Consider the following 27174-nt stretch of genomic DNA (forward strand, 5'->3'; position numbering starts at 1 on the left):
ATTTTGGTTTCTCTTCTGTGTATGCTATGGCTTTTCAGAAAACACTCTTTAGCTTTATGGAATTCAAAGTCCAGTAAACTTTAAAAATCTATTACCTGAATGATGCCTGGGGACATCTGTGCAGGGTTTTCACTGGAACCCTGGGACTGGATGCATGTGCCTTGTGGCTTGGATAAGAAGTAGTTTGAACATTACCAGAAACAAGATGGACAGATTGCTCCTTCCCCTTCCTTAGACTGGAAAGCCTGCGGATTGGTGGTACTGTGCCACGTTCTCAGTCCGCCACGTGCTTCACATCGTACAGGAATGATGTGAGGGATACCAGGGGCTCTAGGTGGCTCCTGACCTTCCTTGCATGTTTGCACTGTCTTTTGTTCTCACTTGCAAGAGCTGAACAGCTGCAGGGCTGCTCTCGTGTGCCTTAAGTGTCCCTGCTGGCAGCCATTGCTTTTGCCTGAGAGTTTTTAGAGTGGTGCATGCTCCTGCAGTGCTTCCTTTGCTCATGGTATGCCTTTGACACAGTGATCCCATCTGGGGCTGTCCTGTGGGAATACAGATTTCCCAGATATACTGCTCTACCTTGGGAGCCCCTTACATTGTGGGTATTACATGAATACTGGATGCAGCAGCTCAATGACTTTGTTGTGCTGCTGCAGAGAAATACAGAAACCAAATTGCTCTCTGAGGCTGACAGGCAGACAGACCGGCAACAGCCATCTGAGTTGAATAGTTTCATTTTTGTGGTTTAACAAAAAACAAGATGAAAGTTATTAAAGGTGACAGTAGTAGAAGACAGGTTCTTTGGCAGTCTCTGCACTTTCACCCTTCCTTCGATGTCATTATGTTCTTCAACTGGTAACCACTTTACTTTCTGGTAATGTCACCTTTGCTCTCTTCTGCCCCTTTTGGTCATCAAATTTATAGCAAAATGATTAGGAGTTGGATTAGGAGATGGGGGGAGAGAGGAGAGGCTGAACAGGAGAAGCAGTAGTAAGTTACTTTACTAGAATACAGGCAGGCTGGTGGCTGAATAGCTTCACTGAAATTTTCTTGTGACAAAGCAGAAAATTGCCCATCAACATGGATGCCTGAAATACCTCTGAGTTCTGAGGATGGGGAAATGTTTAGCGTTTAATAGTTAATAGATTCTCAAGAACCTCAGAAGATGACTCTTATGTAGCTTGTGCTTGTGTTTGTTATGGTTTTCAGTGTGTGTGATTAGCTGAACCCTTCAAAGGTTGGTGTTCTTCCCAGAAAACCAGGCTTGCTCATATTTAGCAATTTTATAGACTTTCCCCACTTTGGGGGAATCAACAGCTGGTCAGGGAACACCTTAACATGGTTGCAGTGCCAGAGATGTGCCAAACAATTTTAATGGGGTTTAAGATTTAAGGAAGAGTGTCAAGTCTCATGTGACGCCTATAGCTGAACCTCATCTCAAGCTCCCTTATGGCCAAGACTGCATCTCCTAGTTTTGAAGCCTGGTGAAGCCTCCTTCCTGCTTTCTGACCTGCTGACTGATGTGCTAACTAGCTGTGCCTGGTGTGTTGGGCCAGGGAGGAGGAGAAGTGCAGCTGGAGCAGTACATGTTTCACGGACTAGCTCTGAGGCTCTTGTACCACACGAGTGGACGTGCAGCTGTCCCATACACACAACGTGCTGGTACGTGACTCGGCACATGGAGTTGCATGCACTGGAACAGGAGAATGATGAATCATAGAATCATAGAATGCTTTGGGTTGGAAGGGACCTTGAGAGGTCATCTAGCCCAACCCCCCTGCCAGACATCTGTTTTTGACTCCCTCAACAGACATTTTACACCTTCAAGAGGTACATTATACCCATGTGGGTTTTCTGACTACCTAAGCACGCACTTACAGTCCTTCACCGCATAAACCAGTCTTCCACATCAGTTGTGAATTTGGCTCTGTTGCAGAACAGTAATGATTTGAGCATCTGGGAATCAGAGAAAAGAGGAAGAGTGAGGAGAGAAAAGGAAGCTACATCTCCATCTTAATGAACACAGACATTTTTAAAGACTTTACTGGGGAGAAAAATATTTATTTCATACACAGTAATTTTGCAGTGCAAATGATCGTCTCAGATGAACTCATGCTAAAAAATGACCTCTCCATTTCTTCCTTTTTTTTTTCTTCTTCCTTTTTTAAATACATTTGGAACCTTTTGAGAAGGCTGTGTACAAAAGTATTGAAACTCACAGCTTGGGGGAGAGAACATTGATTTTATCATTTTGTGTAGACACATACATGCACAGACAGAAGCCAAGTCACTGAAATAGTCTGTAACAAATGGATCTGATCCAGAAAAGTCTATGTAATTAGATTAGCCTTTGGCCTGGCAAACACTTCGTAAAGTTCCGTTAAATACAATGTGAGAGAGCTAGTAAAATAAAGAGGAATTTATCATGGGCTGAAATTGGAAAAAAACCCCAACCCTATTCTTTTTTAATTTCATGGCAATGAATCCACTGGATAAACATATTTATTGGTTGGTCACAATAAGGGTGTTAAACTAGGAATGCTCAACCAACAATCTCCATATTTTTTTGAGCAGTATTTTAAAAATCTTTACAGCTCTCAGATGAGACAGATTTCCCTTCAATCATGCACTGAAAAATTGATCTTTAGTGGCAATTATTGTTGTTGTTTTTATCTTTGCCATCAGTTTATTCAGTGTTGTTTCAATGTTCTTCTCTTCTAAATCAGACTGGAAAAACAGATGACATATAGGACCAGGTTATGGACCAGGTCCAAATGGCCGGAGGAAAACAGAGTCTGAGCTGTGGCATAACACATGGGTGAAAGAGCTTTGGCAGAGCACAGCAAGGGCCCACCTCTGCTTCTATTCCTCTAAAGGCAACAGGAATTTTATCACTGCCTTCAGTGGCAGCCTAATTAGGTCTCCAAAGGCTTTTGAAAAATCCCTCTTGACATCTGATGACTGTTCCCTGCAGTGTCAGTGGAAAAGGATGCATCTTCTGTCAGTGCAAAAGATGGCTCCACATGGAACTTTTTTTTACTACAAATTAATATTATGGCACTTCTTTTGTTACCGTGTGGCTGAAGTGCAGCCTTGCCCATGAAATACAGTATGAGTTTGTTACAAATGCAGACAAATGGCACAGTAGGTTAATGCAATAGCCTATCTCTAGACATCTGGGTTCACACCCTTGCTCAGACCTTGTGTAAAAATGAGTTTGTAGCCCCAGAGGACTCTTTAGCACACCTCATTCACAGTACTCCTGCATGCTTTGGCAGGTTTCCATCTCTGGCCAAAAGAGGCTTAGGACTGGAATAGCAGTAGAGCTTTTCCAGGTGAGAAATGAAGAGTGCTGATAAAGAACTGCAAGAAAATTGTTCAGGCTGTGTCTATGGCAGATGAATAGAAATACCACCAATTCAATGCAGCATTTTTGGTGCTTGTTTGGACACTTCCACAGTGCCATTTGTTCCAGGCAGTTACAGTTCTGCACCTTTATGCCTTCCGTGTGTGCCTGAATGATACTGTAAGGAAGGTGAGATCCTGTAAGTTCTGGGACTACTTAACACTTACTTTCTCAGTAATTAAGGAGTAATTTTGAAATTTGAGGCTATGTTGAGCAATGTCTTACTTTTTAAAAATTCATTCCATAGAATTTATCAGGAGAGAGTAGTATTTAGCCTGATTAAGTGTTGGATTCATCGATTGTCAGATACTGAGGGCAAAGAGACGATCTTTTCTTCTCAAGATACTAGAGTATCTATGCAAAGTAATTAATAATATGTACCTAATGAGTCACAATAGTAAAGGCCCAGAGAATTGAGTTGTGTGTGAATGTATAATGGAATGGAGGCAAGGAGGAGAAATCCTGCTCTTGAGGGCATTGAGCACAGGTGGAGATGCAAGGACATCGAACAGATCCATACAAACTCAAGAACATGCCTACGTGTATTTGGCAAAGGTGAGGTCAGTGGTCTATATGGTCCAGTCTCCTGCTGCTTCTATGAAAGGCCATTGCCTGGTGAATTAAAGGACATCTTAAACTAAGTTGCAAACTGTGCAGCAGCATTGGCTGGGAAAAAGGAGCAGAAGGATTCTTTCCTAACACCCGTGGACAATTAGGTGACATGGTGTGGTAGGAGGTTTGATTATTCATAGCATCCCTTGGGACCATAACTGCACAACAAATCCTGTTAAGGACACACCATCTTCCAGACACTTTAAAAAAAAAAAAAAAAAATCCAGTTACAGTGTTTACCTTAATAGCCTTATGTAGTAGTGAGTACTACATAGTGAAGGGAAATGCTTGGTATTATCATTCCTAGAGTTACTTTCCCTGCTTGAGAATTCAAAGTGAATTTTTTATTTAAGCATTTATCATGGGATGTTAGAACTAGAAAAGTCAGCTCCATCTTCCTGTCATTTAGAAACCTTTCCCTTACTATAGACCCCAGTATTTCAACAGCACAGTTCCCAACGTATGGAGAGTAGCTAAACCTCAACATAGGGATGATGTCCTATTTGGGGGAATTATATTACTGGCCATACCGAATGCAGAAAATGTTTCAAGTGTTTGGCCATGCATAGGCTTTCTTCCTTCTTGTTACCAAGGGCATCAGCAGGGTTAAAGTAATTGGCCGTGTTCAAGCCCTGGGGGAGATATTCAGCCCTTGGGGTAATGGTGGTCCAGCCAGCCTTTCTCTTCTGAGGAAGAAGGTGGTGGATGAGGCAGAGGAGACTCAAAGACTAAGTCCAGCCCCCAATCCCCAGCCCCAGATCTGCTCCTCCTTCCAAAGAGTTTGACTATTGCTCTTAATAGTTTCCTCTGTTGTGAGGGACCCATTTTTTGGGGTTACTCTGACCATGATGTCCCTTTCTTACTTTTGTTCATTCTTTCTAGTGAAACCTTTCTCTTCCAGCCTGAAAAGATCCTGTTAATCTTCAAGAGTTGAATTGACTTAAACTTAAAAGTCAAGGTCCTATGATTACCTAATCTGTCTGAAAGATAGTTTGTGGATAAAGTCAGTGGGCCAGGATTTCATCTTGTATATTTTGGCTTGTCTGTGCACAAATATTGACAAATGTTTTTAAAACATTTTAAATATCTACCTATCATTTTTCTTTAGAGCAGTTCTGTATACGCCTCCTCTACGTTTTTATTTTTATGCAGGAACTATTTGTAAAGGGTTTATGATACAGATTTCTACATGCTTTTCAAAGTTTATATGTGAAAACCATTCCTGCTTTTTACTTTGCAGACTGTCTGGAAAATGTAGATTCAGGATAGTATGCCATGTATGCTTATGGAAAAGTCAAAGTTTACTGCACAAAAAAGTGTTGGCTTTTAGGCTGGATTTTGGAGGTATCTTTTCTTTTTTTTTTTTTAACTTTTCTTGTTTTGTATTAAGATAATTAATTGTTTTTATTAATGGGGAAATGTGGCGAATGTATGTAGACTTTGCTCTGTGTGCATCTCGAGAGAGAGTAACAAAGTGCAGATTAGCTCTACAAAATACATGTTACACTACTTCAGAAAGATAATATAACTGTGTGATTAGAACTCTATAGATATCAATTTGCTCAGTCTTATTTTCTTCAATTTTATGGAGTGTAATGTAAAGTTTAAAAAAAAAAAATTATTCTTTTCTACTGGGATTTTCTTAACTCTTCCAGTATTTAACATGCCCAGCTAGTAGGTCTAGTCCTACTAAAGCAAAAACTTAATTATCTAATGTCATTTTTTGTATTAGTAGCTATATTTCAGGATAGCTGCTCTATATCAGGTACGCTAGTTCCCAATATTCCTCTAATCAGATTATTTAAAGATTGACAGAATTGACTGAAAGTTGAACTAGCGATTGAGCTAAAAATAGATAAAACTTTTCAATCAGTTTTCATTTGGTTGTTTTTTTGTTTGGGTTTTTTGTTTCTTTGTGTTTTTTTTCCCCCAAAGAACAAATTTGATTGGCCGTACTCCATAGGTATGGAGTACTTTAATTTCAAAATTACCTTTGTTTATATAATGCATCATATCAACTACATTTTCAAAGTATTTTTTAAGTCAGTGAGAAGAAAACACTTTGTTTTATGAACACAGGCTTTTAAAATTAATCCAAAATAATTTCAGCATTTCTCAGAAAATCTAAGTCATATGGATTCTTATTTCTATTCAAAACAAAATCATATTTTGAAATATCAAAGTTTCTGTCCTGACAAAATAGAAATTCTGAGTGTTGGATCTTTAAAGATGTAATTGAAAGTTGTCAAGTTAAAATGTATTTGTGATTTCTTGTAACCAAAAGAGCTTCAACTGTATGTGTTGCAACAAGATACAGATTTTCAATTTAGGTATGTGTAAATGAGAGTCCTTCTCTTACCAAGGGAAAAATAAGGCATTTTGCAAAACATATGCTGGCTGATCTGAATTTGGAATTTTAACTTCAGGGAAATAAATGTTGCATTGCAGAGGTTTGGCAATACAGGCTTTGAGTTCATCCCTGCCCTTTGGGGGAGAGGGGACTACATTTTATGGCTTTTGTAGATATTTGCAATAGTGAGTGTCAGTTGCCAGAACCGAGTGGCTTGATCCAGTTGCATCTGTATGGTCTGTAAAGGCTGAGCTCCATAGGATCCAGAATACCTTTTTTGCCTGCAGTGTCTAAGATTTCATATCTGATGAGCTGAGGTTTGTTCCAGTCTTCAGAGGTAATTAAAGGTGATTAAAACATATCCAGATAAGAAGTTTTGAGTTCAAGCATTTTTTTGAGGGTCATGTTAATATAGCAGTCTAGATGTAATCTGCTAGGTATTAGAAATACCTCTCCTGTGTTAGTGCTATAAAAAACAATGGCATCCTGAAAGAGCAAATAAACCACCTTTTTCTCATGGAAATCACTGGAGAGCCAAGGTAGCTGATGCATAAAGCAGATTCCATGTAACATATTCAGGCATCAACGTACCTCATTAATGGCAGAAACTTTTTTGCCAGGTGAGCTAGTAGGAGGAATTCTGAGTTACTCTTATCTGGAAGTCATTATAGATTAATGACATTTTCTTCCTCATGCCTTTGCCCATCTGGTCACTTGCAATATTTCAGAATACATTTCAGAGGATGTTGCAGTCTGTGGATATTCATGCAGTAAGAGGCATAGTAAATTAGACTTACTGTGCATGTCAGTGAGCTATACAGAAAAGATTTGAACCATAGACCAGAATAGTTTGGAAAGAGTTATTATGATCTGTCAAGTCAATAATTCACATTTTAGAAAAGCCCTCGGTGTAAATTTACAGTTTAGATTCATTTTACAACCTATCAGGCCATTAATCAGGGCTTTGTAAGGTCCCCTAATGCACTTTTATATAATCTGTATTTTTATGTTTTGACATGATGGACTGTAACAGCTTAATTAAAATAATATTAAGAGGTTTACTGAATCCCACGCTATCCAAGGACATCCAGAGATAGTCACTCCATTGAAAATGTACCCTGCTCTGTCTTGTTATTACACAGCGAATGGGGTATGTCCTGAAGCATCTTGACAGAGATGACCACATTTCTTGCAACATCTATGCAAATTGGTAGAAATTAATGACAGAATGCATTTCCTTTACTTTGGCAAGTTCATGCAATATTCACCATACCAAAATTCACAGGCAGTCAGGTAAGATGTGCAGCATTTAACAGAAATACAGTAAGAGCACTGGTATATAGACAAAGCTGTGTGTGAACCATGACATATTGCCATTTATTAGGCTCTATGTTATTGAATAACCTGAATCAAAAGCCAGATGCAAATATACCCAAAGTTGAGATGCACACTGTCTAAAGTAAGATCTGTATCCCAATTTTTCCTCTGTATAGCAAAAATACTATGTAAGAATGAAAGATACTTGGCTATTAAAGAAGTAAGCACAGAGGTGCATGGTTTGCAGCACTCACAGATGAGTGTTGCTGTAAGAACAGTCCTTAAAAAAATGAAGGACTAATGTACCACTATAGGACTGGACAACAAGTGATAAAGGCAGCTTTAGAAGTGCAATTAAAAACCCATTGTTAATTTTTCACCATAATAGTTGGCATAATGCCTGTGACTGTACCTGAGGCTTCCCAGCCAGACAGATTTGTGGTCCATTCTGTCTAAATCTGGTACTGTCAATTCCAGGAACTATTTGGAAGGATTTTATGTACTGAAAAAAAGTGAGGAAAACCCAAGTTGATCCAAGTTAGGGCTTTGGCTCCACCAGTGAAAATCTGAGTATTGTTGTGGTTGGCATGGCTCTCATTTGGATCTTGGCCCAACCCTGGCCACACTCGCTTTCTGAGCTTCTCACATTTCATACTGATGCATATGATCAGCCTGTAGTCAGGCAGTCCCACTTACTTCAAGACATACCTTTTTCACATTTTATGGTACAAAACCATCCTTCACCAGAGAGGCAGGCAGTAGAGCTGTCTCCTTCCCTACCACACAGTGCTGATTTGTTTAGATTTGAAGTTTGAATATTTCATCAACCTCCATTCTATGCTGCACATTAAAAATCATGCTGTAAGTGTTATTTGTTGTGTTGTATTTATCTTTCTGATATATTTTACCTTGCTTATTTGTTCTTCCAATGCTCTAATCTACTGTGGGAAGGTGGTTCTTAAAAAAAAAACAACTCACCCCCCCCCCCTTTTTTTTCTTCATTAATCTATTTTGTGATGAGTGACAAAGTGTTACAAGGCATCGAAGATCATTTCTTCCCTGATACTAAGCTACAGTAGCAACAAGCATGGAGGATTAATTATCTTAAAATGAAAGATCCCTTTATTGCTCAGGAGAAGCCTAGTTGCTTTGATCATTTGTGAAACCTGTGCGCTAACTGCTACTTTCATAGCCATTGTCTGGCATGTAATGCCACCCATAACAAATAGCAGTGTTACCATAGAAATTTCCATAGTAGGTAGAAAAGGACTGTTTAAAGAGATGGATTTCAAAGCAAATTCATTGGTGTAATAGCTAGGATATCTCCAGTAGTGTCAACAGAGATGCAGTGCCTCTGCAGGTATTGTTACCCACCAAAGGTACCAAGGCCTTTGCTGAGTGATCTCAGTTTTGAGACTGCTGGATCTCATTGTAGACCCATGGTGACATCATTGTGACCAAACTAGAAATCATAAGATTTTAGAGGAGATGAAGCAGCCAGCTCTGCCACCCACCTCAGAGAGGGGATGGAGCCATAGAATTGTTGCCTGCCCAACCTCACCAAGATCATCCACTTGTTCTTATCACCACCAGATCACTCTACATCAGAAAAGAGAGAAATCAAATTGTCAATGTAGTTCAGGCTAGCTAAAGGTGAAATCTTCTTGAGCAGCTCCTAAGTGATCAAGAGCTTGATCTTTAGAAAGTAAGGTTACATGGCTGATGCAGTCCCCATCCTGGTAATAGATGCAATGGAAAGAGCCTTGCTTGTATATGTAGAGTCCAGAATTAGATTCTTCTCAGTTATTTAAATACAATGCCTAGAAAATTGATCACACAAGACTTAGGATTTGACAAGGAGGGATCCCTTTGCCACTTACAGTGAAGTTTTTTTAAGCCATGCAGGATTAAAGTGAACTTCATTAAACCTCTGTTTTCATCATCTTGCTCATATTTGTCAATAGTGATTATAGCCCTTAACTGTTGCTACTCTGCTTACCGCTGGATGCAAATTATCAGCAAAGGAACAGGACTTGCCCTGTGCTTCTCTGTTAGATCATGTATTAAGAAAAATAAAAGCTTTCCATAACAGTCAAAACTGCTTGCTCCTTTGATAGATGCTTCACCTAGATATCAGGAAGAGGTAAGGTGCTTACCATCATCTTGGTTTGTACCGTCTGTTCAATTGCCTTGTTAATCTGAGTTTTTGAACCCCAAATATAAATGCCTTTTTGCATTGGTATTGAGCATTTCAGCCTGTCTAGAGTTACAACGAGTATTGTTTTAAAGGTGCACCTGGAAAACAAGATAAAATAATCCTGTATAACTAGCAACTTAGGGATAAAGTACTATTATGGAAAAGTTTTCCTTTAAAAAGGCTCTGGTAATGACCATTGCATTTGTACTAAGTCAGTCCTCATTTTGTGTTTTGGTCATGGAAAAAGCTAATTACACTCAAGACAAAAAAACATATTTGCAGGACTCAACAAAGTTCATTTTTATAGTTCTTGTGGACAGCAGCTGCAGGCTATCAGCCTGGACCCTTGATAAATGTTTTTGACATTTCCTACAGACACCCCTCACGGAAAAGGCTTTTTATTTATTCTCAAATGTTGAATTCTGCATTATTGATCAGGTGCCATTCATTAAAGGCTGCTACTTGCTAGAAAGAATTACACAGTCCCTAAGCTACACACAACATAATGAATTATTCCGTTGACGAACAGCAACATTAAAGGAATGTTAAGGTTGCATGGTTAAGTGCTCAAAAGTCAGGAAATGGCAGTTGAGGTTGAAGACGATGGGAATTTTGCCTGAATTAAGATTGTAGAATTACAGCTGAGGGCATGTACAAAGACTACTAACAAGCACTGGATATTCGTTCTAGGGCAAGTAGTTAGTTACCTGGTCTGTTCACAAACACTGCCGTTATTTCTTACAGCATTTAACAAGGCAGCAAGCAGTGGATGAAATCATTAGTGGTAGGGGTCACTGGGCAGATGGGCACTTTGTTGGCCGTTTCTCTTTGCTACAGAGTTGTATTCATCAAGGAAGAGGGTCAGTAGTAATGTTGTGCTATATACTACAGCTGAGGGTAAAAGAAGTTGGTGGCTCCCTGTGACATGAGGCAATTTCATTAGTCAAAGTACTGTTTCTATTTAGTTCTCACCTGGGGGGGCATTTAGTTTTCTTTCTTTTTTGTTTGTCTGCCTCTCTGACTTGGTATAATTTTGCTTCTATTATTTAGATAGTTACATCCAGTACAAAAAACACAGGAAAGCATTACAGTCCTGATATTTTGGTTCTGTTATCAGACAGACCAGGATCAGTGTTAAGCATACTGTAGCATAGTCCTTGCCTGCATACCTGGATTTCTTCCCATGGGAACACAGGATGCAGTGGAGATGAGCTGCACTGTACCTGGAGTCAGATGCATGCCCAGGAACCAATATCACAGAGTACAACACAGAGATCATTTGCACCAGCAGCATTGACTTAGCTAATATGTCTTTGGATTTTTCCAGGTAAGAGCGAGCATCCTTGTACCACCAGAGGCTGTGTTTGCTGATCCCCAGCTTTTAGGAACAAATTTGGTCAGACATATGACTTCCTTGGTTTTACTTTTCTTCAGGGGTAAAAGTCAGGTTGTAGTGCCTTCTAGAGGCTACTGAAAATCTCAATATGATGTTCACTACTGGTCAGAAAGCAATTGAATGTTAGGTCTGGGGAAGGCATTAAAAAAAAAAAAAAAAAAAAAAAATCTGAGGAAGGGCAAGCAACCAGAGCCTCAGCAACAGGTTCTGGAGGACCTGGGAAAGGCAGCTTCATGTATGTACCCAGGGGAGACCTTTATGGGGCACTCCTCTCCCCACCCCTGAAAGGAGTGACAACATCCCACAAATGGCACTATGAACACGCCCAAGCCCAATAATGTCCCCAATGGGCTGTAGATTTGATTCAGACTACAAGATGGCTCACATGAGCCTGTGGCGCTCTCCTGATACTGTAAGTTTTCCCCAGTTTGTATCTTGGTAGGATGCAAGTGGCATTTGAACCATGCAGGTATTGGCAAAGCACAGCTAGGAGGGGACCAGTGGGATGTCAGTGCAGCCCACCGCAGTGGGAGGCTCACAGGGCAGGCTGTTATGTTGCTGTTGGAGGTGAGACATGATGGGGTTATGTGAACCTTCAGATGCATCTTGTATGGTCTTGTCTTTTATTCTCTTGTCTCAGGCACAATAAATAATCCTGTTTGTTTCAGAAGCATGCAGAATCAAGCGCACCATAAAAATCTGTTCCATGGATTTCTGTTAAAGCTTAACAAATGCATTTTTAGTTAGAGATAATATATGGCATTACAAATGGATCTCATTAATTCTAAGAGACTGGCTGCTTGGGCTCTGTAGTTATTGTGCCTCCCTGTACTGCTGCCAAAGATAGAAGCATGGAGGTAGTATTAAATAGGTAACAACATGAAAGAAAAAGTTAACTTAATATCAGGTTTATGCCCTTGTAAACATTACAGCCTACAGTTATAGGATAAGAAAGGGAAGAAGCAGAGTTCAGATAGTCTGTTTAGGTAAAGCAAGCCTTTCCTGGGACCTTAGATGATTCATTTATTCTTCTGCCTTATTTCTGCAGTTGAAAAATAAGCATAATTGTAAATATATGTCTTAATCCTGTCAGAAGCCTTTGCAGAGCCCTGTAGGATCTTCAGGTGAAAGGTTCACTAACAATATAAATCATATCATTGCTTGGATCCAGGTTTTACAATTTTTTCCTTTTTCAAGTTTCCTTTTGTTGGTGGTTGTTCTTAACTAAGGTCAAATTCTCATCTCATATACTTGCAGGTAAATAAGGAATTATTGCTGAATTCAGGGACATTATAATGTATTACATTTCTCACTAAAGCATCTAGCTCTAATCCTTAAAGTCTCGGCTGATTGTTTCCTGCAACATATGGTACCGCAGGCTGGTTATACTCCCCTTCTGGAAACTGGATTTATCTTTTGAAAACCTAAGCACGTATTAGATAGCTCACCTATATTGCCTAATATGATAATTGTACCTCCTTCCGTTTATATAGACTGTTTAGCAATGTGGTCCCTTGCTTTCTTTGGAATTCTTTTCCTCCCCATGAATTCTCAAATCTTTCTCCTAGTCAGTACCATGAACCGTCCCTTTTATTTACTGGCTGTCATTACCAACTGCCACTCCAAAGCTTTACACATCTTTTTCCACACTTATCTGCATTAAACTGCAATTTGTCACTTCTTCCGGCTTGGCTTAAATAATGTAAATCCTTCTTATCTGATTGCATGGCTACTCATTATTTATGGTGCTATGCCATGGTGCTGTTATGTGCAGACTGGGGAATCTTCTTTTGTATGCAGTCATGGAGATCATCTTTATAAATAATGGAAAAGCTTACAATTGTGATTATACATCTTCTGTGCAATACCTGTATATCCTTTGTTTCTCTAGTGCTGAAAAGACATCTCAAAGACGAGTAAAGGAAACTTTGTCTTTTATCTGTATTCTTTCCATAGAATTTCTTGTTTCCTTAGACAAAAAAAACCAGAGCGCCTTGTTCATCTGGGAGTTCCTGTTCTCCTGAGAATGTATAATGCAAAGCCCTCGGTGCCACCCTTTCTCTAATTAGGGATGAGATGACCTGCCTGCTTAAACTTACCAAGCTGCATCCTGTGTACCTTTTTCACAGCTTCACAAAAAGGGAAACTGGGACTCTTACAAGTAATATAGCAGATATAATTATCAATGAGCATGCTTGAGAGATTGCTACTGTTGGCATTGTTACTGCTTTCTATCAACGCTAGTCCTTGAGGCAGCCAAGGCAGTACAGTCACACTTTGCTGCAAGGAAAGGTTTCTAAGAGGAAACTGAATGAGTGAAGGCAAAGTTCTCTTCAGTCTTTCTGCATTGCAAGCAGGATATGGGCATGGCCTATGAGAAGGAGCCAAGTGACTTGCCACTGCTGGCTCTCTCCCCTTCGGGGGTTGATGGCAACCCTGCGTAGGCAGCAAGAACGGTGGCAGCCTTGTCATCAATCATGAGAGCAGAGAAGTTCCTTTAGGGTGGCTTGCCTCGGTGGTGGCGCAAATGTGTTTGCTGAGTTTTGTGGATCTGTCTGTAGGATCTGTAGATACCAACCCAGGCTGGAATATGAACGGAGTAGCATATGGCACATCACATGCTAAGGAGGCCACTACTGCACCACCGGAGTTTCTTGTATTTAACTTACAGAATGGAAAATATGGCCAAGCTGTGCAATCTTCTGTGGCTGGGACTGTGTAGTGGTTTAACACTGCTAGGCAGCTAAGCACCACACAGCTGCTCACTCATCCCCTCAGTGGGATGGGGGAGAGAATCAGAAGGGTAAAAGCGAAAACTCGCGGGTTGAGATAAAGACAGTTTAATAGGTAAAGCAAAAGCTGTGCACACAAGCAAAACAAGGAATTCATTCACTACTTCCTATTGGCGGGCAGGTGTTCAGCCATCTCCAGGAAAGCAGGGCTCCATCATGCGTAACAGTTATTTGGAAAGACAAACGCCATCACTCCGAATGTCCCACCCTTCCTTCTTCCCCCGGCTTTACATTGCTGAGCATGACATCATATGGTGTGGAATATCCCTTTGGTCAGGTGGGGTCAGCTGTTCCAGCTGTGTCCCCTGCCTCACTGGTGGGGTGGTGTGAGAAGCAGAAAAGGCCTTGACTCTGTGTGAGCGCTGCTCAGCAATGACTAACACATCCCTGTGTCATCAACACTGTTTCCAGCACAAATCCAAAACATAGCACCATAGAAGCTACTATGAAGAAAATTATCTACCCCAGCTAAAACCAGTACAGACTATAAAGTAAATTAAACAGGAGCAGGAAATGTTCCTGGGCACTGACACTCAGTCATCTGTACTCCTGCATTGTTAACAAAGTCCTTGGCATGGTTTTGGGCCAATAGACTGCTCTCCCAAACAATTCCAGGCACAATTTTTAAATTAGCATGGGCAAAGGACCATCTTGGCAGACCATTGGATATTGCGACACCATAGCAAAGGATGAGAATTACATGGAAAGATGCTGGCCATTTTGTGCCAGGAAACCGTTTTTGCCTTGTTTAATTTACTAGATAGATGCCTCCTACCTAAAGACACTTTTGAAAAAGTTGTATTAAGTAGAAAAAGGAGGGGGGGAAACCCTCTACTCTAAAAGGTCACTGAAGTGAAGCAAAATGTGTGTTTGATTTTGAAAGGTAAAGAGATCTGACATGAAGGAAATGATGAGATCTTGAAATTCATGGCAGCCAACTGTACTTGCTACTCAGCGCAGAAAAATAAATTCTTTTCAGAGTGAGAGAAGCAGTGTTTTTTTGCATTAGTGTGTTAGAGGCTTAAGTAAGGCATCTGCTGACTATACCAATAGGTGCACTCTTACATATCTGCAGATCCACTGCAGGGAAGACAAGATTTGCCAGCTGATCCCATGTTGTTCATGCTGGGATTGTCGAAGGCTGTTTTGGATTGTTCAGTTCTTATGAAAATGCTACTAGCAGTGATGTTTAAAGATATTCTCAGAAGAAGAAAGAAGCTGAAATTTTGTCCCCACACATGAGCTGAGTTAGGCTGTTGTTGGCCCCATCATAGATGCAGGTACGCTTCTGTGGATACATGTGCAGGTATGTGGAGAGTGTCAGAACCTGGGAAAAATCCTCCTCCTGCTTGAGGCAACATGCAGACTGCCCCAGCCATGCAGGTCTGAAATACAGACTTCCCTCAAAGAGATCAGAAGGAAGCAAAAGGAAAACCAGGAGCACGCAGTCTGTTTGTTGCATGTGGGGAAACTTAGGGAAAGATTGTTTCCATGACAGGAAGATTCTCGTGCCAGTGCTCCATGTTAATCTAGTAAATGCTGAAGTAGCAATGCGTCAGCTGAGGGACTGGGCTGATGTACATGCTGGTTTCAGACAGTGTTGGTGCTCAGCGCTGTCTTTTGACTGTACCAAATTACAGTGACAAAACTCAAGGCTACTGCTGACACAAACAAGACAAGAGGTCACTGAGCCATGCCCTGTGACCTGAGCATATTTCACACCAGATATTACTGAATTTACTAATAAAGTTACATCATCCAATTGAAAAGGGTACAGCCCTGATAAGGGCAAGTGCTTCAAATAATATGATTGGTGTTTGGGTACAGTACACATACACTACTTCCCATTATTGCTACAAGTGCAAATTAGTTTAACTGCTGTACAGGATGGAGTTGATGAGCTGGTAAAGTTTTAGCAATTACACAAGACAGAAACACAAGAGGGATAGTCGTAAAAAAAAAAAGGAGACCTGCGAGCCTTAATGGTATTGCTTTTTCAATTGTTTTCACTGCTTTTCCAAAGCAGCGGTAGCAGTTACAGCCATTTCCACAAGGAACGTGAGTGATCAGGCCTGAGCATTTTCTAATTTGTGCTAAAGTGAAGCGCTGAAGCCTACAAGAGTTACTTTTGTGAAAATAGAAAGAGAGGAGAATGAGGCCTGTTTGCACATGCTTCCTGACCAGCTTACACTGGCATAATTTACCAGAGCTTTTGGGTTTGTTTTTGGTTTTGGATTTTTTTTTTTTTTTTTTTAAATGTGACCTGGAGACTTCGATTAGAACAATGTCCACTCATACAAGTCTGTATTTGTCTCATTCTGGCACAATCTGTTTATCTTGACCTCCTAGATTTCATTTTAGCATGATCAGTTAATTGTCTCATGATCTGTAAGAAAGAGCCTTTAAAATGTTTAACAGACTGTTTCCACGTTCTCTGGGCACTAGAACAGGGCTTCTAGCTTTACATCCATCATCTAAAAGCATGTATGTGCGTAAGTGTTTGGGATGTCATAAATTTTCTTGTGCTGTAGGATTTTGTGGCTGGCTACAGCAAAAATGCATTCCTGCCACCATTATTTACAACTGTAACAGTGAGAAATTACAAAACCCACTCTTCATTAACCTCCAATAAGGCTGCTCCTGCAGCCAGTGATTGCCATTACATTGATGGAGTGCTAATACAGCTCAATAGCCCCGGCTTGCCTGTCTCGCCAGTGACTGCGCTGCAGCTCCTGCCTCCCACCACTACCCAGCACACATCCGGCAGAAGCTGCTCAAATGATTGATGAGAAAAGCAGCTCGTAAAGGCAAGCACAGTGCCCAAAGCCACAGCTGTCTAGCCCTGTCCCTGCAGTAATTAGATAAATGAACCCCAAACGAAATCTTACAGGCAAGAGTAGAAGGAAGTGATAATATCCCATGTCAATCTCTGATTGCTTGTGTTGCCTCATTCCAGCCTCTGTTTGTAGTTATTCGTGTTTGATACAGATTTGACACAGCTTACCTCTCCCACCTTCCATGCTCTTTTCACTGCTGGTCCTCCAGACAGACCCCTGCAGGCACAGGAGACATGGAAGTGTCTGTGGCTGGGGCTGGACTCTTGTATTCTTTTTTTCCCTGTGGCACCAGTTCTACTTTGCAGAGCGTGCTGAACCTTTGTCCTTCTCCACAGGATAAGAACATAACAAAAGGTCCGTGGTGGGTCACAAATCGAGGTTAGCTGGGGAAAAATCCTGCAATTAGCAGATTCCCTCTTCAAGTAATAGTTGGTGTGTGTATATAGGGATGCACTAGATAGAAAGGGAGAAGGCAAAGGAACATGGGTCAGGCAGCTGAAATTTTAATAGAGCTGATTAAAACGTCTGTGTTTATTTTTACAATACAGAAGCAGAGTGATATTACAGCAATTCCCCTATATCTTCCCTTGATGCTACTGAATGGTACCCATGAAGGAACTCTTCAGTGCTAATAATTACCATTCAGAGAGAAATACATGAAAAATTTATATATATATGAAATTTTTATATATATATTCAGAAAAATGTATATGCATTTTTAAAATATAGTGTATATAATTTAAATACAAACACATATATATGTATAAAGTAAATACACATATAAAAAAACAAAGAAACCTTGCTGAGGAAGCCTAAACAGTGCAGCTCTGATTGTGGTTTCATTTGTGGCATTGCACATTGGGAGTAAGCTTGTGAAATTCAATGACTGTAAAACTCATTCAACAACAGAACAAATCTTTGTAGGCAGGAACTGTAATCCAGAGAAGTAAACGGGGGTCCTGTTGGATTGAATAGTTGTCAAATGCAATCCTGTGACCTCACAGGAGAAAACAGATGAAAAAATGCTTCCAGCATGAGCAGAATTAAGAGGTGAAGTTATATCCTAGAAGAGGCACAATAATAATGCAGAGCAAGTGACCTTTTCTTTTATTCTCTCTCTCCACTCTTAAGCTAGGGTAATTCTTGCTGAGTTCAGCCTGGTTGGCATGAGTGTAAAATGAGATCAAAATTAGGCCCAGGTTGTTTGTTTTACCAACAGCTCATGTCTCAAGAGACTGCTTTCATGTTTCCCCATAGAAACAGTCAGAGGTGCGTCTAAGGCTGGGCGCTGCCAAGACCTGATCACTGGGATTCAAATAAGAATTTCTGGCAGACTGAGTGGTCCCATTAATCGCAAGTGGTATCTCTTAAACCCTTCAATTACAAGAGATTAGTGGGAAACTGTAGCATTGGGCTAAAGGAGTAATGACACATAGGAAGTGAAGCAGAAAACATGCTTTCTTCTTTTTAAGGAGAAGTTCCATTTACAGTTTATTTAAATATAAATTGCAAGCATAAAGTATTAGAGTTCTTAAACTTCACTGTTCAGTTAGTTTCAAATTAACGGTACTGTATTTCTGCCTTCCCTAGAGCAGCACTATGATCTTCAACGTGTCTGTTTCTTAAATTGAACTGAAGTCTTTTAAGTCCATTAAGTTCCTGTGCTATCCCCATAGCTGGCTGAGTTACATTCGTCCATCCTCACGCTGCCTCCCCTGTGTCTTGGGTTGCTGGGGCCAGCGTGGACTCTGAGCCTCTCCCCGCTACCCCCAGTGATAAATTGCATGAAGGACTGTGAAACGGCAGAGCAGGAGGCCGTGGTCTCCCATTGTTTCTACTGCTGTAGCTTAGTTGATTTACTCTTGTCATAACCACTGTTGGGAAATGCTTTGCACAAATCCTTGGGTTTAGGTCACATGCATAATAACGTTTAACAATGGAGTGCCTACCTAATGGCAACTGCCAGTCCTTTGAGCCTGGCAATGACTGAATGTATCCATATGCCTTGCAGTGAAGCAAGCTTTGACTCGGCCCATTGTATAGGTGGGGAGTGTGAAACACAGACGTTGTATCACTCTAGTTCACAATTGTACTGCATCTGAGGCACAGCCTTTAGGAGGGGTCCCAGCTCCCCAATCTCAGCCTGATTCCCAGACCACCAGCCTGTCTGTCTCCTCAGAAGATACACCTAGCTCAGATGTTTTAAAATCTGTTTTGGTCTGCCTAGGTTATTGTGCCACAGTTATGTGTGCAGTTCTGAATCCCAATACATGTTTCTCAGGGCTGCAGTTTGCCTGTAACTTGCCTGCTTGTTGGGCTTTCCTATAGTCACAGCTCCCATGGCATACAGTGAACGTGTATTTTGCACAGCCAGGATCAAATTGTCTTCTCAATTAATGTAATGTAAATCAGGAGTAATTTGAAAGAGTCACGATGGTGTGAAACTGGCCTGGGAGAATACTCTAGGGTCTACAAATTACCAGATGACTTCAAATAATCTATTGCTACTACTTGTGTTCAGTGTCCATCACACTCATGTGCCCATCTTTATTTTTGTTAGCACGTGATTTTTGCTGAAAACTGTCACACAGATTTGTGTGTGCTACTGAATTTGGATCAAGGGCTGTGTTGCCCAGGAAAAGCACTTTCATTACACTTACAGCAACAAGAGTAACTTCAGACACCCTACAGCGTAGGCACCTATATCTCAGGTAATCATTTAAGATGCTTGTGGTGGTATAGAGAAAGCAAGAAGCACTTGTGGAGTGCAACTCATCTAATCTCAAGGCAGGTCTATAAGGCAGTGCCTGTTCCTCTCTATTGTCTACAAAGGGGTCAGGCAGCTGGCTTGGATGGAGACAGCTCCTGCAGAGTGGTCTAAATGAAGGTGAGAGGAATTACCCATAATAAGCTGTGCTAAGGTGCACAGATGTCTTCATGCCAGCTGCAAACAAACTAGCTTCAGAGTAAGAAGTGGTCCAGCTGTCAGGATACTCATATGTAATCAGTGTGATATTCCTCTGCCCTAACACACATGAACTGTTAAGTCTCAAAACAAAGATCCCCAATGCATAGGCAATACAAAGGTTCATGGTAATAGCAGTATTTTTCTTGAGAAATGTCTATATTTGCCAGAGTTGAGGAGCCAAGTGGTAAGAAAATGTATGCTGTTAGACAACTCCTGGGACTTCTGAGATGAGCTCTTTTTTTATAGTGGTTCATTCAGTTTATCTGATGCTAGTAAATTTTTAGGATTTCAGTTAAATTGGTCTTTTACTCCAGGGAAAGGGAAACCTGATGCCTCAGCTTCTGTCACTATAGCTGTTGGAAGTTAGGAGGATTTGCAGTATTACTTCAGTAAGAAGTGACAGGTATTAATCTGATTTTGTGTGAGCAGCTTTAAATCAGGACCCAAGCCAGTGATATACTGTAACAAAACTGGTGTAGCTGAAGTTAAAACTGAATGCCCATACAGTCTGAGGCCAGAAAGGGCTCTTAGACTGCCTGTATATGAAGGGTTGTTAAATTTCACGCACTAGCCTTTCTCCAAAACCCAAAAAACCTTAGCCCCAGGGTATTCAGTTAACTCTCCATTGCACACAAGGATCTGGAGGACACGGATTCAGAGCAGCCAAAAATACACATAAACTTATAGGGAAATAGTTTTCTAAAGCAGAGCAAGTTTTTTCTTTAAAGTGGTTGAAGAATAGCATTCATTTTGGTTTCCAACAGATCAGTCTAATGCTCTTGATATTGGCATCTGTTTAAAAATGTGGGGGACAGTAGAAAAAGCCAAAGGCATCCAAAGTTGAAAACAGGAAAACAGATCAAGACTGATACTGCTCTTTGTTTTCTTGCTTCCCTAGGATTTAGTGTTGTACTCCCTCCCTTCCCTGCTAACTTGACTAGTGCCTCCCTTCTGAGCTGCCAGGAGACCTAGGGCTGGAATAAACATTCAAACCTTGCCTAGTTCATGGGGACTGACCAAGGGTGTTGGCTGCCTTTGTCCTCAGTAAAATCAGCACTGCTTAGGGTTGGGTTTAGAAGAATGCCTTTGGCAAAATATTGGAAGTGGCTTTTTCCAGTTTGAGGTTAGGTTCCATAAGCAGCTCAGCTGAGCAGTTGAGAAGAGAACCTATTCACACCCAAGTGGTGTTTTTCCTCTTTCCCTTAACTAATTGTGTAAAACTGAAATCATGTGCACAGATTTGTGACCATTTCACCATCTAATGACAACTTGTTTTCCCAGGTTAAAATATGTGGAGTCAAATTACCACTTTGACTCACAGACATGTAGACAAGACATCACAAAAATACTAAATAATCCCAGTTAGTCTCTGGTCTCATTCCATTGTCTTCAAAGAAGTTGTGTCAAAAATTAATTTGCCCAGATTTTACCTCTCAAAGCAGCTGATTTATTTCCGTGTGGGATGAGTTTAGGCCAGCATGAAATGAGATCTTCATACAAAGAGCACCAGTCTCAATGAGGCCAACAGAAACTGCAGCCTCATCTAACTTTTACGGCTACAACCTCCTCCCACGGTGCATCTGCCATTCCAACAGCAGATATGCTCCCACCCTGTGCTGAGGTGACCCTTTGTGGTCACTTGCATGCCAACTATGGGTGGGTTTAATACAAGTGACATACAGTTAAGGACCATTTAGATAAAATTCTGTCTGGTTGGTGTGAAAGTCAGTCTGCTCTAGGACAAAGTGCGTGCAGGTGTGGCTAGAGGCAAGAGCTAGCAGGGAGGTAATGTTTGCCCTTTAAAGTTCAGGAACTCATGTTTCTGCAGGTGGTGAATTTATGGGGAGAACCAAAGCCAGACCAAATTGTCATCAGTTTTACTTACATTTGAATTGCTTACCAACTGGGCTAAGGATGCAGTATAACCTCATTAAATCCATGAAGATGTATTTTTGTCTTAGGAATAACGTCTTATTATGTAGCCATTTAATGAGTTGTGAGCTAACGTGTTTTAACAAATCTTTTATCGCTTATTACATTCCACTCCCTTGACAATAATTTCAAAATCTGAGCATTAAAACAGGGCTCTTCACAAGTCTTTGATGATGACACTTAGAACTGAGCACTTCATCTTTCTGCATTTGGATTATAATCGGAAAGGTGTAAATTACAGATCTGCCTTTTATGTGCTTGCTTTATTGATTAGACCACTTCGTAGAAATCACAGCAGTTCTGATACCTTAGCAGTCTAGATTACCTTTCAGCTTTCTTAATTGGGCCACTGGGGTGCAGTTAATTTTCAATTTATATTAAGAGTAAGACAATGTGATGTAATACCTCATCATTGTACTTGAGTAACATCGACATAAAAGCACCACGATGTACCTCATAATTCTAAATACACAAGTTGCCTGTTAAAGTAGATGGAGGTGAGTTCTGGCTTTATTCACTGTGTATTTTAGGCCAAATTCTGCCTATAATAATTCCTGTGTCTTTCCACTGAGACACTACAGCTATAGCAAGCAAGTATGATTTGGTCAAGTATAATTGGAAAAACATTCCAGTCTAGATCATCCAACAAACTAATCAAATGTGGTCATCTTTTTGTGTGTTTACTGACAGGTCAAAGTCATGGTGCGCATTTCTTCCACACTTGCTAGAGACACATCTGAGTCCAGCTCTTTCTTAAAAGTTGACCCCCGTAAGAAGCAAATCACACTGTATGACCCGTTGGCCTGTGGAGGTCAGAATGCTTTCCAGAAAAGGGGCAACCAGGTTCCACCCAAGATGTTTGCTTTTGATGCAGTTTTTCCCCAAGATGCATCACAGGTAGGCAACGTATGATCAGAAAAGTTATCTAAACAATAGCATGCACCAGAGCCAAATTCAGTAGTACTTTCAAGTGGAATTAGACGAGGGCTGAATTTGGTCCACCAATGTGATCAATAATGAAATCAGTTTGTTAAATTGTATCTCGATAACTGTGCGCTTTCTTTATTCTTTACTGTAAGTAATTGCTCCTAAAATTATGCGTGCAATAAATGTGCTAAATGGTGCCTAGTAGGCAAATCTTCAATATCAACAAATTATTGTATATTATAGAATCTTACTATTTGGTGAATACAGCGATGTGATCAGAACTGCAGTTCTTTAATGCAGTCCTCCATTAAGAAGTCAAGGATTATTTATACAGTGTGCTATTGTACAGTTTACAACAGGAGGACAGGGATTTTAGTCCACAAATCTTTATTCATATGTATATATTCAGTTTTCTTATTTTCATTAGACTTCTTTGGTTTGATGAACTGTGTTACCCAAATGTCATGAGGAGGACAGTAGAAAAGTAAAGTAAAATTGCAAAGTATAATTAGAAAATAGTACTGTAAGGCTGCTTCTGTACTCTTAAACTAAACAGAGCTAGGACACGTGGCCAGCTAAAGCACTGTCATATGATCGTATCATTAGATCAGTCCCTGGCCTAGTTCTGGTCCACGCAGCTAGCACGTCCCAGACTAATGCTGGGATGCAGTTCACAGTCCCTTTCTTGGCCCATTTTACTTACTGTTATAGAGATAGTCTAGAAACACCCATGAACTAGGTGCATTTACATAATTTATTAAATGCAAAGTGCTTCACATAAAAGCCTAAACTACGAATTCTGATTTAGTTTCACCCACTATTGATAGGCAGTTGCTGCAGAAGCACTGTAGACCCATTCAGCCTGCTTGAACCTTAAATCTAAGAATGCCCAGGGTAAATTTGTGTCTTGTACTTATTAAAATACTCCTACAGTCTTCAGGATGGAGCCTACTGCTGCTAAAAGCTAAGACGACTCATAATAACATAGAGAAAAATTAAGAAATGTCACCTAGCTAATACCAAAGAGGCTGTTTGTTCCCCTTACATTCCTTACCCACCTGCTAGTGGAATTTTACTCAGTCCATAATTGGGCAAGTACTAGAGCCTATAAAAATTCCTCAGTATTTGATTGTTTTTTAATAAAAAATGTATTTTTAAAGTCCCCTCAGTAGGCAGTTCTAATAAACCAACCACATCCCTTTACAGTATGTGTATTTTGTTTAACCCCCACAAAGGATGTTGATGCTTCAGCAAATGAAACTTACTTGACACAGAGCAAAAGTCCTGCTTCATGTGCTTACACAACTAATATCATTTCCATCAACAGCATAGGTTACGTGAATGACAGAAGCAGGATTAGACTTTTTGAATACTTCAACATGCTATCTGGAGCACTGATGACATTACAACCATTTTCCAGTGAAAATACTCTGTTGATTTTCCTTATTGTTGTTAATGGTTTTCTTTTCTGTCTTTTTTTTTTTTTTTTTTTTTTAAATACCTGTGACAGGCTGAAGTCTGTGCTGGGACTGTGGCTGAGGTGATCCAGTCTGTGGTCAATGGGGCAGATGGCTGCGTGTTCTGCTTTGGCCATGCCAAGCTTGGTTGGTATTATTAAATTTCCCTACTCAAGCAGCAAAGTGAATATATTTAACCCAAGATTGCTAGTACATTAGATTAGGGAAAACAAACTTTCATTTGTCTGTGCATAGTAATTGTATTTGAAAGTGGCACACCATGCATGACCTCGTACTAGACCTTCACTTCTTGCTTCCGTATCTATTCACTTCATGTATTGTCTAAATGTTGGATAGCATGCTCTTTGAAACAGAAGTTATCTTTGAGTTGTTGCTTCATTCCATCCCCTGAGTACTACAGCAATTTTTAGCACTGTCTTCAATTGTTAATGAATGATCCAACAGTGATCTACAGTTTTACAAATGTGCTTGGTATTGGAGACTGTTTGCCAAAATACCACTTTTATCAAGCTGTCTAAAGGCTGTGAGTATCCACTCAAGTACTTGATGTTTGTGATGGCACTATTCAAGTGCTGTGACTGGGCACTCAAATACGTTTGATTTATATTCTATTCCCTGATTAGACACTTCACTCATTATTAGACACTTCACTCATTATTAGACACTTCACTCATTACTAACCTCTCCCTATTCTGTCTCCAACAAATCCTATTCTAATGGTTAACTGAATGTTACCAGTGGATCAAAACTCACTCTTTGCAAATGCATCAACAGCATTTCCGGTATTCATAGAAAGACAATAAAAAGGAGAATCATCATCATTAACACACTATTCTTTTGAAATAACTGGATTTTAAGAGTAATCATATATTTTGTTCATACTTATGTAATAGTATTTTGAAAATATTGTCTCTTTATTGAAGAGGGTTGTATTGTACGTGTGCAATGATCTCCATTCTTCACTGTCTCAAAGAAACACAGACATACACATACAACTTAAAAAGATAATTCAGTTTTTCAGGTGATAAAGAAGATCAAGCTGTATCAGGCCATGATTATCCCAAATTATAGGCAACAAAAACTGGAAAGCACTGAATGTTGCAATGCCACCAGCTCTGGTACAATGAATGGAGCAGGGCTACTGGTCCAACTAACCCCAAGGTCCCTCTGGGCCAGGCAGGAGTAACCCTAGGATAAGCACTTGGATATTTAACCCCCTGTGATCTGCTAAACATGAGATGGCAAATGAGATGGAAAAGAAAGCCACTAGATAATGATGCCTCACAAATGCTACATGTCCTTTAGAGAGGCAGCCTAACTAGGGCTTTGCTAGAGCATGAGTTGAGTCTCTGCAGTTGCTTCGTTGACTGCACCACCACCCTCCCACCAACTGTGGAGACACCCAGACCTTGCCACAGACGTGCATAGAAATATTTTCTTCGCTGATCTTTTTCCACATAGATTCAACATAAGAAATGAAACAAGGTGAAGAAGCCACAAGTACTTGCCTGAAAGGACGTATACATTTATATTTGGCTTAGAAATTCAGGAGCTTTAGAAAACTTGTCTAAGAGCTGTGACACCTAAAGCAGTATAAGATAGTACTCTGAGTCTGTTCTTATTCAGCAAACTTTTACAGCAGGGACAAGCCAGAGCTATAATCACAGAGTGAAATAATAGCAAACCAGTAGAATGTTTTGACCCAGATAAAATATTTCTTGTTGTGGACCCACTTATGCACCAAATGAGCATATGTACCTGGGTTTTTTTTTCTGTATGAAATTACATCTTTATGATCCTGGGACCAGGTTTATGTCAATCCCAACCCCAGCATATGAAGCATAATATAGTGCTTTGAAGTAAAATGGTATTCAAAGAATACCACACTCACAGTATCTAAACCAGGGATTTTTAGAGACCATAGCACTCCTGCTCTGCTCAAGTCCCCCCACTATTCACCCACATCAGAGGCTGCATCAGAGGCTGCAGTGTTGTGTGGTAAGGACCTGCAGCACCCTGCCTAGGGAATGAGGGATGTCAGGGGAATGCATGAGGTAATGATTTTTGAAAGCAGCTCAAGATTTCATCTGTCGGTTTTAAATGCTCTCCTGTTTCCATGTACTATTTGTCTGCCTGTCTATCTTTCTCCCTTGCTGACTGTCCTTATTGTAGTGAAGAAGCTGTTTTCATGAGGCTGTACAGTATAATCTCTCTTGGCAGAAGGCTGTGAAGGTCCTGGGAGTGATGTTGTTATCTTTTCTCTATCCCCCTGTTCCTCACAGGGAAGTCATACACCATGATCGGGAAGGATGATTCCATGCAAAACCTTGGCATAATCCCTTGTGCCATCTCCTGGCTCTTCAAGTTGATTAATGAACGCAAAGAGAAGACAGGAGCCCGCTTCTCAGTCCGAATTTCTGCAGTGGAAGTGTGGGGGAAAGAAGAAAATCTAAGAGACTTGTTGTCAGAAGTGGCTACAGGCAGTCTGCAAGATGGCCAGTCCCCAGGTGTCTACCTTTGTGAAGACCCCATTTATGGCATGCAGGTAAATCCAAGGTTCATTTTACACTGAAACAAGCAATGTGACTTTTTTTTTTTTTTTTTTTTTAGCTATTGAGATGGTTCAAATTCAAGAACTACCCAGAGCATAAAGTTTATAGACTTGAAAGTGTTTACTTTAAAACACACAAGAACTTTATGACCTGCAGCTGCAGGGCCATCTGCTCTCCTGGCCTAAATATTTGTACCTCTGGTATAACTGTTGAGCAGGGGCTTGTGTTTGCAATAAAATGTGAAAACATTCAGTGCAAACAAAAATTCACCTCATTCTTAAAAAAAAAAATAAAAAGAAAGTGTGATCTCTCTTTTGTAAAACAACAAGCTAAAATATTTACAGTACTGCACAAATAGCTGGAGGCCATTAATATGGCTGTTTATCTCTTTATAAACTACATTATTTATA

At 40.3% G+C, this 27174-nt stretch overlaps 1 protein-coding gene across 1 annotated transcript in view; it reads left to right on the top strand.

Annotated features, from left to right (window-relative positions):
• The window catches only part of KIF26B (kinesin family member 26B), a 304911-nt gene that overhangs the window by 219484 nt on the left and 58253 nt on the right, over window positions 1–27174 (top strand). Inside the window, exons 6-8 of the mRNA XM_075707851.1 lie at window positions 22498–22704; window positions 24245–24338; window positions 26495–26757. Of these exons, the coding sequence (XP_075563966.1) occupies window positions 22498–22704; window positions 24245–24338; window positions 26495–26757 (564 nt within the window). The remainder of the gene's footprint in view (window positions 1–22497; window positions 22705–24244; window positions 24339–26494; window positions 26758–27174) is intronic.

Source organism: Pelecanus crispus, chromosome 3 (assembly GCF_030463565.1).
Source record: "Pelecanus crispus isolate bPelCri1 chromosome 3, bPelCri1.pri, whole genome shotgun sequence".
NCBI lineage: Eukaryota > Metazoa > Chordata > Aves > Pelecaniformes > Pelecanidae > Pelecanus > Pelecanus crispus.